The sequence below is a fragment of the Copidosoma floridanum genome, unplaced genomic scaffold, assembly GCF_036245765.1.
Source record: "Copidosoma floridanum isolate Cflo_tuat_1 unplaced genomic scaffold, Cflo_Japanese_pri ptg000020l, whole genome shotgun sequence".
Lineage (NCBI taxonomy): Eukaryota > Metazoa > Arthropoda > Insecta > Hymenoptera > Encyrtidae > Copidosoma > Copidosoma floridanum.
The window spans coordinates 22,482,167-22,504,030 of NW_028321897.1; the positions used below are offsets into that span (position 1 = coordinate 22,482,167).

General features: G+C 32.0%; 1 protein-coding gene across 3 annotated transcripts in view; it reads left to right on the plus strand.

Moving 5' to 3' along the window:
* Hel89B (histone acetyltransferase 1) overlaps positions 1–21,864 on the plus strand; it is a 779,777-nt gene that overhangs the window by 612,382 nt on the left and 145,531 nt on the right. For all 3 annotated transcript variants that reach the window (XM_089593764.1, XM_089593765.1, XM_089593766.1), the window contains one exon: positions 19,436–19,705. In XM_089593764.1, the coding sequence (XP_089449890.1) occupies positions 19,436–19,705 (270 nt within the window). The remainder of the gene's footprint in view (positions 1–19,435; positions 19,706–21,864) is intronic.

Sequence of the window (21,864 nt, forward strand, 5' to 3'; positions counted from 1 at the left end):
ATTCTTTTGCATGTAGAAAAAAGACAGATTTTTTAGATTTCTGATCTTATAGTCTCTCATGTTCTTTTACTCTGGTCGTCAGCTTTCGTGAACTTTGGCTTCTATAGAGTTTGTTACATTTTTGACATTTAATTTAGTGTATGACGTGTGTTTTGTGTCCTGTGTCTGCGGTATCTTTTCCTAATCTTATAATTAAAGATATTTTGTTGTTAATCCTGTTGACCACACTAAAATTTTTGGATTTCAAGAAATTATGTAGAAGCAATTATTAGATAGTATGCTATAATAATAAGCAGTTTTTTGGGTTCCTGAATAAAAGTTTGTTGATTCTTATTACTGCAATAGTTTTTTTTAACCTAATTTTTTAAATTTTTGTAACAAAATCTTCTGAATAACAGTTTTCAGACAACACGCGTCGCATGTACAGAATGTTTTCAGTTCTGAATTTACTATCACCGAGTTTAAAAATTCAGTCAATCATATTTCTAACAATGCCTTTTTTAACCGTCGTCAGATGGTATGTGTGATAATTTAATACACGATTCGTACTGCTTAGTTTTTGGTACCAAACAAGAGAACAAATTTTGTTGTGATGCCCAATGATTAACACGTCTAAAAAGGGTCAAGAGCCGTCAACTTCGTTCTTCACTGTCAATTATATGAAACTATTGTAACATTTTGCTATAAAAACGTTATGTATATGATATCTTAGCAATAATTAAAAAAACACAAGTACATAATATTCTAAATAAATTGAATAGTTACAATAGTTTCATAAAATTGATAGTGAAGAACGAAGTTGACGGCTCTTGACCTTTTTTAGACGTGTTAATCATTGGACATGACAACAAAATTTGTTCTCTTGTTTGGTACCAAAAACTAAGCAGTACGAATCGTGTATTAAATTATCACACATACCATCTGACGACGGTTAAAAAAGGCATTGTTAGAAATATGATTGACGGAATTTTTAAACTCGGTGATAGTAAATTCAGAACTGAAAACATTCTGTACATGCAACGCGTGTTGTCTAAAAACTGTTATTCAGAAGATTTTGTTACAAAAATTTAAAAAATTAGGTTAAAAAAATATTATTGCAGTAATAAAAATCAACAAACTTTTATTCAGGAACCCAAAAAACTGCTTATTATTATAGCATACTATCTAATTATTGCTTCTACATAATTTCTTGAAATCAAAAAATTTTAGTCTGGTAAACAGGATTAACAACAAATTATCTTCAATTATAAGATTGGGAAAAAATACCTCAGACACAGGACAAAAAACACACGTCGTATACTAAATTAAATGTCGAAAATGTAACAAACTCTATAGAAGCCAAAGTTCACGAAAGCTGACGACCGGATTAAAAGAACATGAGAGACTATAAGATCAGAAATCTGAAAAATCCGTCTTTTTTCTACATGCGAAAGAATATAACCATAAATTAGGCTTTAATGTTGACATAAAAAACAAAAATATCAAAATAATAGGTACTAAACAAAACCAATTACAAAGAAAAATCATAGAAATGTTTTATTGTTGATGTGAACCCTAAATAATGTTCTCGTTATTAAAAAACGAGCAAGCAAAAGTTCTGAGAGGGTTCTTCAAAACTACTGAAAAAAAGAAATAGTCTACTCCTAACTAGCAATATTTTTGTATTTTAAATAAGTAAGTATGGATACTTATTTATCTGCCTGATATCGATTGATGAAAATTTTTACTTCGTTAAATCACCAGTTACCGCTTAAACTTAAATACCTATTAAGACTGATACCTGCTAACTTTTCGTAATGAACTTGTAAGCTTTTTGGTTGTATCGACCAGATTAAAAAAACATTAGAGATTATAAGAAAAAACCACGTGTTGATCTTGGGACCCCCGACATATGTGAAACATCAAAGAATATGTTATTGAACTCGGTGGTAGTTGATTTTTTATGATAAAAACAGTTGTTTTCGTTGGATAAATGCCATTGTCTCTAGAGCTATTTTACAGCCCGAGGGACCTGCAAAGACCTTACGAATGGACGAATGTTTATTTTTATCAGCTAATATTATAGATTAGGAAAAAGCAAACACTTAATTACGTTTATATTTTTTTTTTTCATCAAGATATAAGCAACGAGAATGAGAAAGAACAATAATGCGCCGCGAGGAGTATCTATACTACCTAGTTACACGTAGGTATGTACATGTTTACCAAAACGTTCATGTGTATTACTTTCTTTGTCTCTCTGTTTCTTTTAAGATACCTGTGCGTCGTTGCGCACGTGTGCAAATTTCGTTGTCTTTTTACTCAAGACGGGTTATGATAGGATTTGGATAAACACAATTGGAAGACCCTAGGAAAACTGCATTATGGTCAAATATTTACATTTTAAAATAATCCTGTTTACCGATCTAATAATCCAGAGAACCGATCAGCGTGGTGCGTAGCACAATCAATAAGGTCCCTGACTACCAATCCGAAGAATGTGGGTTCGATTCTCAAAGTCAGTAAAATTTGTAAATTTTATTTGCACATATATTATATATAATATATACACATGTATTATGTATAATATACTACACATACAATTATATATAATTGTAGATATTAAACATAATATATGTGTACATGTGTAATGTATATGCTATATATACAGTACATATATAATATTTCCCCTCACGCGGCTGTTCACTGCCTGCCCTAAAATGTTTCACATCAAAAATAAATCTGAAAAATCTTTTTTTTTTCTATATACAAGAGAATACAACCATAGTTTTGACTTAAATATTAACATAAATAACAAAAATATCAAAGTAATAGGTACTGATCAAAACCAATCACAAAGAAAAATCATAGAAGTGTTAAACATTTTTTACTTTGACGACAACATCGATAGAAAAAATAATTTAGATAAATTATGTAATACATACGAATATGCCATATTTAAGTTTAAAAAAAAACAACTAAAGAATTGTACTTTAATTCGAAACTAACAAAAATGTACTAATCTGTACTCACATACTTCTTTTAAGCACATCCACGCTCACACAGTTATACACAGTTCCACTAATAGCTAGACAATCAAACTTCACCGCTAATGCATACATGAATATGAAGACTGCGTACCTTGTAATCTCATTGCCTGTTTGTCATGTCAGTGTGAACAGTCTCCCTACAGTTTGTAATTAAAAAAGTTCTTTGCTTTATTTATTAGATGCTCTGTGTACAAAATAAAACTGTTGGTCTATAGTGTGAGGTGTTTGCGTAAAAAGTGAGAGGTAGTACACGTATTGTATCTTTACCCTTGTTTTATTTTATATTTTAAGTACAATGAGCTAATATATATATCAATGTGTTTACAGTCTTGAAAAGGTCTTTATGATGAGACGAAATATTGACAAGTATACAAATAAAAATTTTTGCTTAAGAAAAACCAAGTGGTGCTTTATTGTTGATGTAAACTCTACAAAATCTTTCAAATCTTGATGAAATCTCAAACTCTGTTCTTTACTGAAATTTTCAAGGTTTTTGGGGAAGTAATCTATGTGTGAGTCCAGAAAATATAATTTGAAGTTCATGAGCCATCCAACGTTTTAAAAATTAGTTACCATTCTTTCGACTATGTTGACGGAGTCAGGGTCCTTGTTGTTACCTACAAAACTTTTTCTCACTTCTATAAAACTACAATAGGCTTTCCTTTTTTGACGTGCCATGTTTTTTTTTAAATACTGTATTCTTCATAAGTTCCCTTTTATCTGCGGCCCATCGACAGTACCTTTACTAATTTTAGCTTCTGAAAGTTTCGGCAATTTAGAAAGTACGTATTAAAAAGCATTACTATTTGCTATCTTTATGCCTTTACAAATTGTTTGGCCAAACTTTATTTTTTATGCAATGGAGGAAGGATAACTCTATTTGTTGGTATAAGACTATCTTGTATTACATTTTCAGAATCTGGAACTAGATTATTTCTAAGAGGCCAGTCTTTCTTGATGCAATGATTATCTTGAGCTCTAATATCCCACTTGAAAAATGAGCAGGGAAACTTTATAAGTATACTTTGATTTCGTAAAAATTTTTTCATGATTTTTACATCACCACACATCTGCCACTTATAGATATTCATCTTCCACTTATTATACTGTCATTTATTTAGTAGATAGTTAAGATTATTGTATTTTTTATTTAGAATGACTGAATGGCTTACTGGCAGAAGAGCATAGTTGTGTGTGTGTATTTATTGTACTGGTCATATGCACTTATGTCAAATACATTAGCCGTGTATTTGAAAGATATAAGTCCATAAACCTAATGCACTACTTATTTTCAAAGTTAATAAGGGAATCAATATAAAGAGGCAGAAATATTTGGAACTAAATAGTTTAAATATTGGAATTAAAAAATTACTATGACATGTTTGGAAAATCAACCTTAACGTGTATACCGATGAATTAAAATTAGCTTTATCAACAAATAACCTACAAAATTAAAAAATAACCAACATCCTCCGAGTTTCAATGGTTCACATTAAAAAAAATAAAATAAAATTCATCCATCCTGTCAGCAGTGGTTGGCCAAAAATTCAAGGGGTTAAAATTTTAGCATCCACCACAACAGATTATAAAATATATGGATATGAGTATAACTACATAAAATGTAGTGATTAGTGCAGTTAGCTCTTAGAGTCACTTTTATGTTGCATAAGTGTTTTTCACTCGCAAATAATAATAATTGAGCCAAACATTTCACACAACATGTAAACAAAATGACAGTGACAATTCCATACATGCATGCATATATACACATATCTCTCCACTATATCAGCGTGCGCAGTATGCGCGGTACCAGTAGAAAGCTGTGCGCAGTATATAAAAAATAGACTATCCGTGGTACAGAAAAATCCTGTATCGACGCTATTGAAAAACTTGTACTAGTATAGTTATAAAACTGACTCATTACAGGTTGTTCGGTGACGAGAAAAAAGTATGTAAAAATATGAGACTGGTTGCAAAAATCTATAGATGTGTACGTTATTTTTCTATGCTCATCACTTTTAGTACAGCTGATTATGGTAACAACACTTTCCCGTGTAACGGATTTCACTGATGCATACTGTGACGAGGTAAAATTAGTGCTGCTAATTTTCTCTACGACCCTGTGACGCCTCCTTGCTCTGCTCAAATTCAGGCATGCTTAGCTGTCTTTGTCTAATTATTTCATGTAATTGTTGTTTTGGGGGCCCGTGCGAGCCGGACGTGACGACGAAGACGCCGAGCCGGATTGGTGGCAACGACAGTGGCTGCAGTGGAAGAAGTAGAGAAAGGTGCGAAAAGTCAGCGTAGTGCAGCGGAAGTCAGAGAGAGGGCCGTCCCGAGAGCTTGGGAGGGGAGGCAGTCTTGCTCGAGCCTTGCAGCGTAGCAGTCGAAGCGAGAGCGTGTTGCGAGTTCTTTTTTTTTGCATTCTTGGAGAGAGTAGAGAGCGCGTTCGATATCGTTGAGTTGAGAGAAAGAGAGTACGAAAGCGTTGGAGAATTGAGGTGTGAGAGTTGGAACGTGGGGAAGAGCGTGAGTCGAGGACAGAGGCCAGGGTCAGCATCGAGAGGAGTCAGCCAGGGGAGGTCGAGCGAGCCAGCCAAGGAAGTCGAGAGAGGAAGTCGGACGGTGGAGGGCCAACCTGTGAGAGAGAGAGGAGAGATCCATCCAGAGGCCGAGGGTCAAGGAGCCACTCTAGAGGCCGTGACAACGTCGGGACGAGGTAGGATGTTTGGATATTTGGGAGCAGGTGAGAAATAGGGACTGAGTGTGCCAGGGCCGGAACCGGTCGAGAGTCGTGCAGGAGAGTGAGAGTGAGTAGAGCTGGGGGCTTGAGGAGCTGGTCAGAGTAACGTGTATGCGTGATTGAGGTGCATGCCTGGGAGTGTTGCCCTTATTTTGCGCGTTTCGAGAGAGAGAGAGAGAGAGAGAGTGGTATAGAGCAAAAGCGAGAGAGAGAAAGTGTTAGGGAAGGACGAGCTGTGGAGGGCAGGGACCTGGTATATGCGTGGAGAGCCGGGACGTGAGGGCGGTGAGAGAGTGTGGCCGAGAGAGAGGAAGAGTGGGCCGGAGAGTAGAGAGAATAGCAGTGAAGGGGCTAAAGGTGTGGGGCCTTTTGATAGGACGCGGGTATCAATCCGACGAATAAGGTTTACGTGCTTGCGCGATCGCGGTCGACGTCGGCGCCGTGGCCGCTGAATCGCCGACACCATCGATTTTTGTGCGTTATGTAAACGGTGTTATAGAATATAGTGCCTTACTCAAACTCAAAATCCTGTGTTGATATTTTCTTATTATATTTTCCCCTTTCCTCCCGGAGCCGGGGTAGCTTGGCGCGAACCTCCCTATTGGTAAGTGACAGAGGTAGAGTGAGAAGGAGAGAAAAGAAACTTAGTCGACTGCTTCCGGGCCGTGGAGCTTCTCTACGAAAAACAGTACGTTACAATACTTGACTTTTGATAAACCATTGACGTTACATAAGCAAAAGTAACAATCCCTTATATAATTTTTCTGTGAACGCCAAATCGTAGAAGAAGCAAAAGCTTAAGATTGTTTCTTAGTAAGTTGTAAGTAACACCAAGTACATAGCATTTTTAAAGTCTAAGAACTTTCCATCTCCTTCCTGTCGATTTTGGAGCATGCTGTGTATTTTTCTTTTATAGCATCATTAAATTTACGATTAAACTTATTATATTTACTGTATATAGCACTGAAAAAGTCAATAAGATTTTTGCAAGTAGCAATACTAAAACTCGCTGTATTTACAACTATTTCCTAATAATGTATACAGACCTTAAAAATTGTATATGTATTTACTGAAAGTTTGTTTTTGTACGAAAGACCTTAGACGATAAAAATTTGAGAGCAAAATGTTGTTACACGCAACACATATAGTTCTTGCAAGCACTATAAGCTCAGAGAACATTGGATACACAATAAAATTTACTCATCAGAATCGTCTACTAGCGTGGTGGCAGTTTACGTACGTGGTTGCTAAATCATTAATTTTGTTATTTACTATAAAAGGTTTGAAAAAAAAGTTGTTCTGTGGTTCAAGCTGTCCTATTTATTGAATTGAGTTAATTTATTTATTAAAATAAAATACTTTAATCAAAGAAAAGAATTTGTCATACATTTTATAATAAATAAAAAAATTAATGTTTCAGCATCTATGTACCTAAACTGCCACCTTCTAACACTACACTTTTGTTCAGTGTCGTTCCATCTCTGCCTATCATCTACTATTGTACTTTCAGTTTCTTTTGCCAGTGTCAAGACCTTTGATTTATGCTAAACTCCAATTTTCTGTTGATACTCTGCGAAGTATATGTATACTTACAAAGTTATGCACTTAAATGTTGTACGATATTTATTTATTGTTTACATTCTATAAATTATTTTAATATAATGATTTTTAAGTAATAATATTCTTTATAAAAAAAATTGATAACAAAAATGTTTCGCGCTTAATATTATAGTAAATTTTAAACATTTAATGGTTTACTCTGTGTAATAATTATGTTGATTATACTCTTATAATATATATAATATTTGTTATAATACAGGTGCTGTGATAATGAGTTTAATATCTGATTTATGAGCTTAAAACATTTTTTTAAAAATCAACTTATGAACAAACATAAGTACAAATCTTCAATGAAAGTAATAAAAAAACAATTGAAAACCATACTTTAGTCATGTATTTAAAACATTATGTCTGCAAATAAAACATTCATGTTGATAGATGTTGTAATCGATATGAAAATTCTGGAATACCGAGACCTAGAGGAAAAAATTTAAGAAATGTTTTACAGAGTTTTAAGCGTGCTTTTGCAGTATCAGATACAGATTAAATTTGTTCTGACTGCTGACTAAAACGTCTTTTCTTTACTTCAGAGTCATGTTCAAATTCAAGAATAGAATCATTCATTCAAAATCTAGCAAGGAACTCTTTAGATGATTTTTCAAGTAGTGATATTTCTTATAATGGAAGTGGTGCTACAAGTTGTGAAGTAAATAATGAAAGTATTTTAGTGACCTGGAATAAATGTTAAATGATCTAACAACAAAATTTTCCCGTAAATGACCAACTCAGAACTCGTATTTTAACAATTGCTTCTGAAAAATGGAGCGTCAAAAAAGAAGCATCAGAATTCCAATGTGGTTGGCAGCTTGCAAAGAAAGCCAAAGATCTAAGGGCTCGAGGTTTACTGGCAAATTGCGCAGAAAAAATTAGTCGCCCTTTAAGTGCAGGAACTGTGAATAAAGTCCAAGGATCTTACATGAATGATGAAAACAGCAGAATTATGCCAGGGAAAAAAGATGTAGTTTCCGTCAAAACAGAAGAAGGCCAACGTCATGAGCAAAAGTGTCTTTTATTTGTTGATTGAAAAGGCCTTTATATTTTGTATAAAGATAATTCACCAGATTTCCCTCTTAGTTTCAGCAAGTTTGCAGAATTATGACCACCGCAATGTATACTCACAGTGGACTAGTAGGTCTCACTGTGTATGCGCTTGTACGTTCCATGAAAATGTCAAGCTAATGCTTGATGCTCTTATCATTAAGAAACTTACTAAAAAGACAGAGGAATCTTTGAATGATTATAAAGACTGCCTACAGCAGCTTACGTGTGAAAAATTGACAGAAAATGGCTTCCTTGGAGTTTGCAGCAAATGCTTAAAAACAGATGATTTTGCAAAGTATTTATTACAGTTATTGATAGAAAGAAATGTCGACAACATTTAATTCAGTACGTGGAAGTCAATGGATAAAGCTACTCTTCATACTTAGGTTCTTTCTTCAAAAGACTTTATAGAGCAGCTGTGTGAGCAGTAACCAATTTTAAAGCCCCATTTGTTTATTTTTGAACAACAATCGCAATTCTTCAGAGAAATGCATAAAATTTACTGAAAAGAGAGGTTATTATTGTTCTGGTTTTCTTAGAAAATGATAAGTATGTATCACAAAACACTTCTCAAGCATTTCACTTTAATAATACGCAGTGTACTACTTTCCCCGTAATTTTTTACTTTACAAAAAACAGTAATATACAATACAAAATTTTTATTTTTATATCAGAATATACGCAATATGACAGTGGCTGTGTACCCTATGCAAGCCATCTTAATTCCATACTTTTTTTTTTATTATTTAAATAAATACCTACTTACGTAGTGTATTTATTTTTAGGCCTTATTGTAAACGAGTACTTATAGCCTTGGTACAGTAAAGCACATTTTGCATTATATTTTTTACATATTACAAGTAATGGTTTACATATTACATTATTGGTTATACATTATTTAAGTCCACTTTTGTAGTTTGTTGGTACGGTGATGATGTCACATAGACCACCTCGAGACCGAAGGATCTATGTGGTAGACTTTGGTAACACAGTTGTACTTCATTGGCACGTTAATGGATCACATAGACCACATCGAGAGCGAAGGGTCTATGTGGCAGGCAATTTTTGCTGCGAGAAGGTCATCTCAACCCTTCCCGAGGAGCATTGCGTGGTAAATAAGCACATGTGAAAATTTACAGAGGTACTTGCTCAGGAAAGTCGAACTGTCCAGGAAACGAACCCACAGTCTCCCGTGTGCCGTCCCACAAACCAGCCGACCGAGACACTGCGCACTCTTGATTCCATACTTATGTGATCATCTGCATGCTAAAAAATTAATTCATTTCAGTGATGGTGCGAAGCAACACTTTAAAAATAAATTTCAAATGATAAACCTTATGAATCATGAACGAGACTTCGTCGTTAAAGCAGAATGGGATACTCGTATAAATGCACGCGAAAAAGGTGCATCAGATAGTGTCAGAACAAAAAAAAAATTAAAAAAAATGGTGAATATAAACATTTTTCATTATACTCCAGCAGAACATTTAAAATATCAAAAATTAAAAAAAAACACGATTTGGCAAAGCTCCTGCTGTCATGGACGTATTGAAAAATCATAGTTTTACAATCGGAAAAAATCTAATAATTAAAAGATATTCAAACGCTCCAAGTAGTAACAAATTTACTTACGATTTGTGATACATTGCCATTTGAATTAGATAATAAATTGATAATAACATAAATAAATTCACTTACTTTAATGGAAGCTGATCGCGCTAGCTGTGAGGTAAAACGTCACTTTCAATGGGCTCCTTTGATATGATACAACACCTCTCAATTCCAAACAAACTCTTCCTAATATTTATTAATGTTAAATAATAAAAAATAGATGTCCATCTTTTCACTGATCTGAGAAAATACAAGCTCATTGACGAGAGCTAATGATTTTTATCGGTATTTTATGACATCTTTATTGATCCTCTATTTTAAAAATCACCATTGTTATACATAATTAGTAATTACTGCTCTTAAAAATATCATAAAGCAGAATTTAGATTATTCTCTGGAATTTTGAATTTTTGAAGAAGGTATTAACCACCATATTGTATCAGCAATTTTAATAGTTATAATTTAGTCAATTTATTTTCAATTAGAAAGCCCAAAGGCTACTAATTCAAGAAGTTTTGATCATGTTCGATAGTTACTCGTTTTTTGGAGGCCCATAAAAAACATTTCAAGTCAGACATTTTCAATTTCTTACTTTTTTGTTACTTGCTTGTAATAAAAAATTACATTTGTTTCTAAGTAACCATTCTTAGATTATGTGATAGGCCTGTCCACTAATTTAGTGATTTTTTTTGTATTTTATTGATGGTAAATTAAATTTTTTATATATTATTTTGAAGTTAAAAGACATATTAAATTACTAAAACCATACGTTATCATAAGATTTATTAAATCCTTATTTAATCATTTGAAATTATTAAAATTAGAAGATAAAGTAACTTGAGCTTAGCTTACTTTTATGTTAATTTTTTTTTTAATTTCCACATTGCTGGTGCCATATTAGATTTTTGGAATCAGTAACTAATAGGTGCCACTCAGTCAATAAAACTTAAGAGACAATTATAAATTTTAAGACTAAATTCAATTTCTTAAACACGATAATATTTAAGACAGAGGTAATCTGCTATTAAAAGAAAAAGTGATTGTTTTATTTTTTTGAACTGTTGTGTTTTCTGTTGAGAAAGAATAACTTATAAAAATATATCTTCTTATAATATATAGTAATTTTGAAGGATCTTTCCGCACAACCGCTCTCCGACTCCCATCCACCCCTCCTCGGCCCTCCTCATCCGCCCCCCTAAAGAAGGTAAAATTCCAACAATTTTTGCGTGATTTTTATTGGGTAAAATTTTTAGTCAGCCCCCCTCTGCCTCTTTTCAATCCCTTGTGAGCCCCTCCACTTGATTTAAATGAGCCTCCCTCAACCTTTCTTCCATCCCCCCTTAGTCCACCTTCTACATAAGGAAAAATTATATTAGTTTTAACTATTTTTTTATTGGGTTCAACTTTTTTTAGCCCCTTCTCCACCCCCTCCACTCCCCTCTTAATTTTATAACTCAATAACTGGATAACCTAATAAGACTCCCTTATAATTTGAAGGAACTCCCTTCAAACTTTCATCAGCAGCATCCCTAGGTAGAGTAAAATTACATATTTAGTTTAGTCCCTTTTCATTTCCCCCTTATAAATTTATAACCCAATAACCAGATAATCCAACACAATTTTAAAGAACTCTTTCCAGTCTCCCTTTAGCAGCATCTCTAAATGAGGTAAAATAATATTAATTTCCTTGTCATTTCTAGTTGTATGACTATTTGCTCCTTCTGTCTCAGCTCTCCTTACAGTTTTTAGAAAGCTCCTAATTTCTAGCACATTAGCACATTTCCACACCACCGTTGTGGTAGTACTATGGCGCACTGGTTTTTTTTTCTTCTTAATTTTCTAAAAGCGTAATAATTGCGTGCTCAAACACGTATAAGAAACATGACATTATATTTTTATACTTAATCTATAACAACAAATCAACATTAAGATTATTAAAACCGTAGACCTCGTTTGTAGCCCTCTAACCATACTAAGGTAGAAATCATATTTACTGAAATGTATCAAATAATGCGCATCGTAATTAAACAATGTTTCAATGATAATTTCATTTATTTAATATACTTATTCATCATTTAAATAAGATGTGCAAGAATGTTACGTACAATTTTATACTTTTGCTCTTGTGAAGTAATTAAATTTTTTTTATCTATTTTAGATTAGTTAGCGTCAGAATTCTCTTTTTTACAATAGTTTGTATTTTTAAATCATCTCCATGTTCTATTTTAATTTTAAATTCATTTTTATTTTTGCTACTTGACAACGTGACGTATAATTGACCATGCGAAAACAACGTTTTTTGAAAAATATAATCCAATATTATTAAAACTTCGACCTTGCGATTTATTGATAGTCATCGAGAATGCTAAGACTAAAGGAAATTGTTTTCTGTATGAAATAGAAAGTAATAATGATGAATTTCTTGTATTAAGAGTTATTTTTGGTATAAAAACTCTCTTTTTAATTTTTCTCCAGTTATAATTTTTGCTATGATAATATATTTAATTACTTTGCTGTAATATGTTTTTATTTCTCACTTTACATGATTTAGAATAGTTTAATTGAAAAAGTAATTATATTCATTATGAGAAGTAAGTATGACGCTACTTATTGGAAAGTTAATATCGTTACCAAAAATATTGGAACCAATATTGGTTGTTTTCTGTTTACTTGGTACTTGAAATAATTCAATTTTTCCTTCTCCAATGTCTAGTATTATTTTGAAAAATTTTTTGTTAGTTGAACAAATATTGATCTTAAGCTCTAGAATGCGAAACTACGACTAAAGATATTATGATTTTATACCTTCTTGTATTATCATGCTTCTACTACTATTTTTTAAAACTGGAAGAATCTGTATGAAATCGCCTTTTAAAACAATTAGTTTTTTACTGAAATGGATATTTGTATCACATAAATCACGTAATGTTCTTTCAACTATTTCTTACGCTTTTTTTGAAACCATAGGAGTCTCGTTCCATATAATTACGTCTACTTTTTTTAATTTTTTTTTTTTCAGATAAAAATTCCAATAATGAACTTTCTACATTGCTTAAGTTTTATAGTGAATGAAATAGTCCATGACTGGTCATTATTTTTGGAATTAATATTAGTTCTATACCAGTCCATGCCATAGATACAATTTATTTTGCATGAGATATAAAATAATAAATTAACGTTTCATGTAAAAATATTTTTCCTGAACCTCCTGGACCATCAATAAGAAAACGTTATCTGTTTGCTTGCATATAATTTTCAATATCGCAATTAACGGTAAGAGAGATTTATTACGGCCAGAGAGTATAACCACCATTTTTTTATTTTTAATACTTTTTTAAATATGCTTGTCTGTTCTTAATATTAGACCTTACTGAAATCTCATATTGGATTTAATATTGAAGTTAAGTAAAAAGAACCTATTAGACCTTTTTTTTCTGAAACACTATAGAATTAATAAAATGATTAAAAATATTTTTTAAATTTTATCTCTTTCGATGTTTCCTGCGATTAGAAGCAAGGCAAAAAATAGTCGTCTAAATCTCTCAAGATTTCTTTATTAAATTTACAATAATTTCGTTTTGACTCTAAAACTACTTTACAAAAATTTTTTAATTATTTCAACTTTAAAAAGCAACATAAAAAAAATGACGTACTTAACTGATTCAAATTAGAGGAGTTAGCGTGTGGTGCTCGCAGGGGAGAGGAGCTCCACTAGTGTATCTATATATATTTCAATAATTTTTATACATTATTGAAATATACGGAATTCAATAAATGTGCCACGATCTTTGTCGTCCTCTTTGTTACAATGAATCTTTATATTTTAACGTTTAAAATTAAAAAAATACTAAAATATATACGACATATTTTATTTTTATCATCACTGATATATATATATATATATATATATATATATACATGTTCACAATAATATTATAATTAAATCGTTTTTTACAATAATTGTCATGATCGTTATTATTTAAATAATTTGTAACACAATTTAATTTTCTATTAACTATTTACGTGTTTCTATATTAAATTGTAAGTATAGTTAACTTGAATTTTCAGTTGAAAACTAATTTTCTTGGTAAATATCGTCAGTTTTATTATTATTTGCTTAAGTATTTTGTTGCTCAGTCTTAAATTTCTCTATTTTCATTTGAAACTTAACTATAATTGATAATCAATTTCAAAGGATTGGAACTGACAGGGTCGAAACTGATATTTCGAGCTTTAAAGGTCTTGGATTTTTGGCGGACAAAACACACCAACTTTCTTACGTATGCAGTACTGGTTATCGTCAAAAAGTAAACAAAACTAGCTTATACACCTGTTCAAGTGAACTTAGTGGCCACTTCAAGGGGGGTTTGGGACTGATCAGAATATTTGTACACGTGAAAAGTGAGAAATGGTTCACTTGCCAGTCCCAGTGATTTTAATTTTCAGTGGTTTTGGCTGGTGTACTGTTTAAGTATTATTATGTGATTTGAAAATAGACCGTGAGAAGGCTTCGCAGAATTAAATGAAGCACTTTTTAAAACCATTTCTATACTTACCATGATATTTATATAAATCAAAGTCAAAAAACAACGCATTACATGTTTTCATTCATTTGCTAATAGAATATGTAATTTCAGTATACATGTAATCTATGACGACTAAAGTTTATAAAGTATGTGCACAAATTTTTTTAAAAAGCTTTATTTTGTTCTGTGGGAGTCTTTTATATGAAAAGTTGAGTTTTGGACAGGGGTTGGAACTGACAGTTTGACCTTATTTTTGCAACGTTCTTTGTAAAAGGGACAAGAAATTGGTTACATCTGTAATTTATCGCATATTCTTAAAATTAATTTCTTTTTCGAAACGTCATACGAGCTCTGGACTCTCTCAGCCAGTTATGGTAAAACCACCCATAAGTTGCACATCATGTTAATTTATATCAAGCTTGCGTTCTTCAAGATATTTTAAATGTGCACATTTCAAATTTTTTATATGTATAAGAGCTTGCTGATGCTATGTAGCTTATTTACTATTTTAAACAAGCGCTTTTTAGTTAATAATTAACAGAATCAGCTAAATAAATTTTCCTTATTAGATAAAGCAAAAGTGAGTCTAGCATGTTATCATACATTTCATATAAAATTTTTTTCAAAATACACTTTATCGCTTATGTATATTTAGAAACGTAGGGAAAAAGAAAGGAATCGAAACTTGCCCTTCAGAGTTTTGCATTAGTAAAATGTTAAACTAGCCGACACATCATGAGTCTGGAATACCTGTAGTTGAAAGTGATATTTAAGCTGTGAGGCTTCATTAAGTGGGTGGGGCTTGAGTTAAAGTTAAGGAAAAGGTGCTCTTCTTCTCTTAAGCAGTGAGAGAGAGAAAGTGTGAGAAAGAGAGAGAAAGAGAAAGGAAGAGAGAGAGAGAGAGTGAGCCTGCACATCCATGTCTTGGCTTATTCGTTATCAAAAAATCTTCTAACTACTTTCTACACAAAAATGTTGAAAAGGTCTATGAAGCAGGCTTTTTGCGATTTTCGCAAGTGAACAAAAATTTCTTCCCAAAAATAGAAACTACTTTGAAATACCGTTAAAAAAAACAAAGAAAGCAAGTTTTTTCAAGCTCAAATCGGTCTTTAACTTTTCCACAATAAAATAAAGACCGCTCGAAATGGCCATTTTTCGACATTTAATTACGGGGTTCTTAAGAATCCTAAAAAAAAGTTTCTGTACTTTAATTTTAAGTATTCGTAATACTTGGCTCTAATAAAAATTTTGTTAAAAAATTTTTCAAAGTTTTGTCATAAATAGCAAAAGTGTATAAAAATGTGTTTTGCAATAATGGCGGAGAAATCTTAAAAAATGTTTTAAATTTAATTTTTCAATGCCATATGTATTCTGTAGATATTTTTCTACGATGCAACTATCGTTTTAAAAATTAACAATGTCGGTAAGCCTCCGAAAAACGCGTAGAAAAGTCAAGCAACTTGTTGCTTTAGCTGCCCGGGCGAGACAGTGAAGAAAAAATAACGCCTGGTGGGGAAAGCCTCTCTACTGCGCAGGCCAGACTTGGGCGGGCGAGTACTTCGAGATGAATCCGTGACTTTGAATCATCCGTGTTATAAAAAAATTGATTATTCTGAAAAGTATGGGATCTAATTTGATGTTTTTTTTTTAAGTAGGATATATTGCAAAACTGTTACTATCTAGTCTTTTCTTCTATAACAATAATTATGGAATCACGTTTATTTTTTATCCTCGCAAAGGAGCTTTGTAAGAGATAAACTGTATTATATGTTTGATAACTACTTGATAATATTTAGTTGTACGCCATAACATCATAATCTGATAAACTGATAGTTTTAAGTAGAGTATTTTCCTGCTTTATACAATATGTTGCATAATACAATATGTTTGCACTTACACAATATTTTAGAAAGTTAGTAAAAATTATATGGTAATAAATATTACATATTAAGTGTTAAATATCGCAAAAATTCTTTTATTTACGTAACATTTATATATAGTCGTATTTACAGCAAACCTTCTGTTAAAAAAAGCCATAGTTTCTTATAATTGTAGATTCATAACGTTACTTCGTCATATTTACTATTTTATTTCAGATTATAAATTATTTACTATTGTTTCCTACCTGTATTTTTTCTTCATGTCACGTAGGGGAGACCAGGAAATGATGGACACCTTTTCTTCAACAGCTTATAACAGCTTTAATTTTAAAGTAAGATTAACCGAAAAAATCGATTTGTAAGGAAAATAGAATGTAGTTATCACAACACAAGCAAATTATATAAAAATAATAAAACTTTTTGTTTAAGAACGGCACAAACCAAACCTCTGAAAACTTCTAGTGGTGCCCCATAGTGAGGTACTTCTAGCAAGGGGTGGGGTACCACTAGCCTGATAAATCACGATGATTTGTCAGGGTAACTCGTAAAATGAACTTTGAAAAAGAAGTTTTTTTTATTGATTACACATAAAATTGAAATAAAAAAATGACGAGAGCATGTATACATGTAACAAATATTTTAAATTACATTGAAGTTGTAACTTTGGAATTATAGTTTTGATTTTTGATTGACATTTAGTTCTCATCCCAGTTCCCTCGTTTACTTTTTTTTGTGACACACCATTTGTAAAATTGGCTTAAACAATTAATATCTTCAAAACTAAATCACCTTGTGTATCACGGTGTATCACTGTATATTACAATGTTTACATGTCTGGATAAGGTTAGGAAATCTGTTTACGGTCGGAGATCACTGATAATATAGAGAACTCCCGTGCTAGTAGTGCCCCACCCTAAGGTGCCGGTCATTCCCCATATAGAACACGTTATTATTTTTTAAATAACTTTTTTTCATGCCTCCTAGATCAAATTTAAAAAAAGTATGTTGAAGCTCAAGGCTTAATCTATAAAATAGACATCATTAGATAGTTTACAACAGGTTCGTTTGTATCGAGTTTGTGCGATTAAAAATGCGAGAGCAGGCACTCTATGAGATAAAATTTTACATGTTTTTCATTATTCTTACGCTGCATTGTTTAGTGTTTTACTTGGAGAAGAAAAAGTCATCGCATTAGGAATTGTTATTTACAAGGTTTGAATGAAAAATATTTTATCATTCGGGAGAAACTGAGGTGCTAGAGTTACCAAGTAAGCTTGTCATTCCCCGATCTCCCCTAACATCGCTCTCTGGTGATGCACAAGTGCTAAAAATGATATCCAACACCTCCTTGCCGTCTTGCACTCTCGTTAATGTTATTTTCGTTAACCATCTCAACGTTTTCGGTGTTTAAACAATTTGCTCTGTAGCAACTGACACAGATGGAACATTTATCATACTTTCAAATTACAAGGAAACGTATATTTATTTTTATAGTGTTAGATAATCTATAATAGCAGGTATTGTTGTTGAGAGAGAGAGAGAAAGAGAGAGAGAGAGAGAGAGAGAGAGAGAGAGAGAGAGAGAGAAAGAAAACCAGTAAACCTGTACACTAGTGTGTGAAAAATGTCTTATGTTATTAGAAACTCTCGTCTATAAGTTACATGGTGGGCCCCGAGCTGACTGGCTGCACAAATTCTTCATGCTGCATGTATAAAAACAAGTCTTTGGAACAGTATAAAAACAAACCTTTATACTGAATTGTTAAATAAGGAAGTACGGTATTTACTTTTCATCATACATCTATAGCATTTAAATACATTTATACATCTATAATATGTAACGCATTGGTAGAATTTTTAATGTGTGCTAAAAGTAGTGTACAAATTAAAATACAACTTTCTAGTGTGAGAAGTATATTACTATTTGCAAGTTTAAGTCCATGACGGTCTTAAATAATTTTAATTACGTGGGTGTGATCAAGCACAAAAATATCGTAGAATACATAAAAATGGGAATAGGGGTAGGCAATTAGTTGGGGGAAAATTCGCGTAAAAAAGAGTGAATAGTTAAAGAAAAATAGGTACAGAGAGGGAAAAATCATGGAGCTAACTTAAAGTGGCGATGATAATAGCCACCTTTTTCTGAACCTATGCGATTGATTCATGACGTGTGTGCTTTCAACGCATGTAAGCTATAGCCCACAACCATAATCGCTAACCACGGAGCAAACGTATGAAAGCACTGGTTTTTTTTTATCGTGCCTATGTGTTCTCGAAAGAGGAAATACCGTCCTATAGCAGTTAGTATAGGTACGTATATACTTCTAGTCTACTACACACTATAGCTGACTTTAGTACGGTATCCCCTCTCTCCTGAAAACATACAGGCAAGATGGAAAAAAATCCAATACCTTTATGTACTTGCTCCGTGGTTAGCGCTCATGCTAGTGAGCTATAGCTTACGTGCGTTAAAAGCATACACGTCATGAGCCAATCGCATAGGTTCAAAAAAAGTGGTCATTTCCATTGCCACTATGCGTTTGCTCCATGATTTTTCCCTCCGTGTGGCTGGGAGAAACAGCAAGGTTAGTGTTTCAGGTCTGTTAAAAACATAGGTTTGGTAAAACTCGATGAAAACGATACGTACGTTGGCGTGGAAAGTATATTTTTTGTGTCTCAATAAAAATTGATTTTCTGTCGAATCAAATTATTATTTTTTTTGTAGTTTTTTCTTTGTTTATTAATTAAATATTTTAATTTAAATAAGTCCTGATTTTTTGTATCTGTAGGTATGTAAATTAACAACATATAAATTAAAGCTTTGCATTTCTTTAGCATTAATTAAAAAAAAGTGAAATAAAACACCTCAGTGTATAATGTTAAATAGCGAATTTCTTAGTCGATTCAAACAAATGCATGTACTGAACTTTTAAATGTTTATTAGAAGTTTTATACTATTTTTTAGCAAACTGTATTTGTTTTGCAGATACTGCCGTTTCTTCTTAGGCGAATAAAAGAAGATGTTCTTCAAGATCTTCCACCCAAAATAACACAAGATTATTATTGCGATCTTTCTGATTTGCAAAAATCTCTATACGAAGATTTTAAAACTAATCACTCTGCCACTGTAGTGAGAGATTTCAATACACTTGATCATGTTAAACGTAGACATGTTTTTGAAGCCTTAAGATATCTTCGGAATGTATGTAATCATCCGAAACTGGTACTTCATCCTAGCCATTCTCAGTATCAAACGGTAAGAAGTTATAACGAAATTAATTTTTTTTTAAGCAAAAATGGTGTGTACGATTCTATTCTAATATTAATAACGATTACTATGGAATATTATTGACGACAATCGTATCACTTGAATCAAATTATTGTAACCTTATTTTTTAAATCAATTTTAGTGCCTCACAATTTAGTCATTGTGTAGCAAAAAGCATTTTATTTATAAATAAGTAATTAATTTATACTTACAAATTTTTCTGTTTTCATGATAGATATTATAGAGATACATCGAAAACAAGTGAAATTTAAGTTTTTTTTTCTTCCTATGAACCCATCTCTCATTTATGTACGTCCATGTTTTTGTTCTTCTCAGTAGAATGTCAGAAAATATCATTTTTTTATTTATAAGCGTTTTTTTGACATTGATAGGCTTACTGCACCCTTATTTAGATAGTATTTACCATAGAAGCATCATTCAACTAGACCCACCTTATGGTTCATTGGGCAGCAAAATAGCTGATAGACCGGGCTCCAACAGTAATGAACCTGGAAAAGTTATTCGACCTGAAAAAAATATTCTCAGATTCTTTGGCACATTTGAAACAAAAAACCAATTAAAACGTATATACCTCAACCCCGCTGTTTTCGAGTTAAAAAGTCCCAAAGTTTCAAAAAATGCATTTTTTCCGGTTTTCAGGGCTCCACGAATGTGCTGAATAAAAATATTTTCATATGTTACAACACACGATCATAAACTGTAAGCCTTTCTCTACAATCTCCAAAAAAGAAAATTTCGAAAAGTTTAGTGGCATGATTGTTTTTTGCAATAAACGTTCGGGGCGTTTCAGCGCGCGCTCAAATGTGAGTGTATAACTATATATACGTTTCGTGGCTCAGCGTGTAGTGAACATATATAGTTATACACTCACATATGAGCGCGCGCTGAAACGCCCCGAACGTTTATTGCAAAAAACAATCATGCCACTAAACTTTTCGAAATTTTCTTTTTTGGAGATTGTAGAGGAAGGCTTACAGTTTATGATCGTGTGTTGCAACATATGAAAATATTTTTATTCAACACATTCGTGAAGCCCTGAAAACCGGAAAAAATGCATTTTTTAAAACTTTGGGACTTTTTAACTCGAAAACAGCGGAGTTGAGGTATATACGTTTTAATTGGTTTTTTGTTTCAAGTGTGCCAAAGAATCTAAAAATATTTTTTTTAGGTCGAAAAAACAACTTTGACGAAACAGTTTACAAAAAAAACAAAAAAACCAAGGGGGATAAATGGGTCATAGGACCCACGGTAAGAACGAAGTTCTTTAAACATGAGATAAGTATAGACACAATTTCTTAGGTAACAAGGGGGTCGCCAGACCAACAGGAAGAACGAAGCTCTGTAAACGTTAGTACTGCATTCATGTTGTTTACTAAAACAAATACTTGAAAAACGAATAAAAAAAAAAAAAATAGTTTACTACTCACGATGGTTGAACTTCGTAAGTACTTTATTTATGCACGACGTTCTCACGAAGTTCAACCATCGTGAGTAGTAAACTATTTTTTGCAAACATGAATGCAGTACTAACGTTTACAGAGCTTCGTTCTTCCTGTTGGTCTGGCGACCCCCTTGTTACCTAAGAAATTGTTTCTATACTCATCTCATGTTTAAAGAACTTCGTTCTTACCGTGGGTCCTATGACCCATTTATCCCCCCTGGTTATTTGTTTTTTTTCTTTTTTTTTCTTTTTTCTTTATTTCTTGTTTTATTTTTTTATATTTCTAGTTTATTTTTTTTTCATATTTTATTTTATTACATTTGTTTTCATTTTTTTTTTTTATTTCTTGTTTTATTCTTTTTTTTCATTTCTTGTTTTATTTTTTTTCATATTTTATTTAATAACATTTTTTTTTATTTTTTTTGTATTTCCTTTATTTTATTTCTTTCTTATTTTCATATTTATTTTTTTTTTTTTCATTCCCTTTTTTTGTCAAACATCATTCCTTTTTTTTCATATTTAATTTTATTACTTTTTTTTTCATTCTTTTGTATTTTCTTTATTTTAATAATTTATTTATTTATAAAACAATTTATTTATAACAGTAATTAGTAGCATTACTGTAATGCCAAAAAAAACCTCAGGCTTAATAAAAATCGGTCGGTATTTTATGCATCAAATGCAT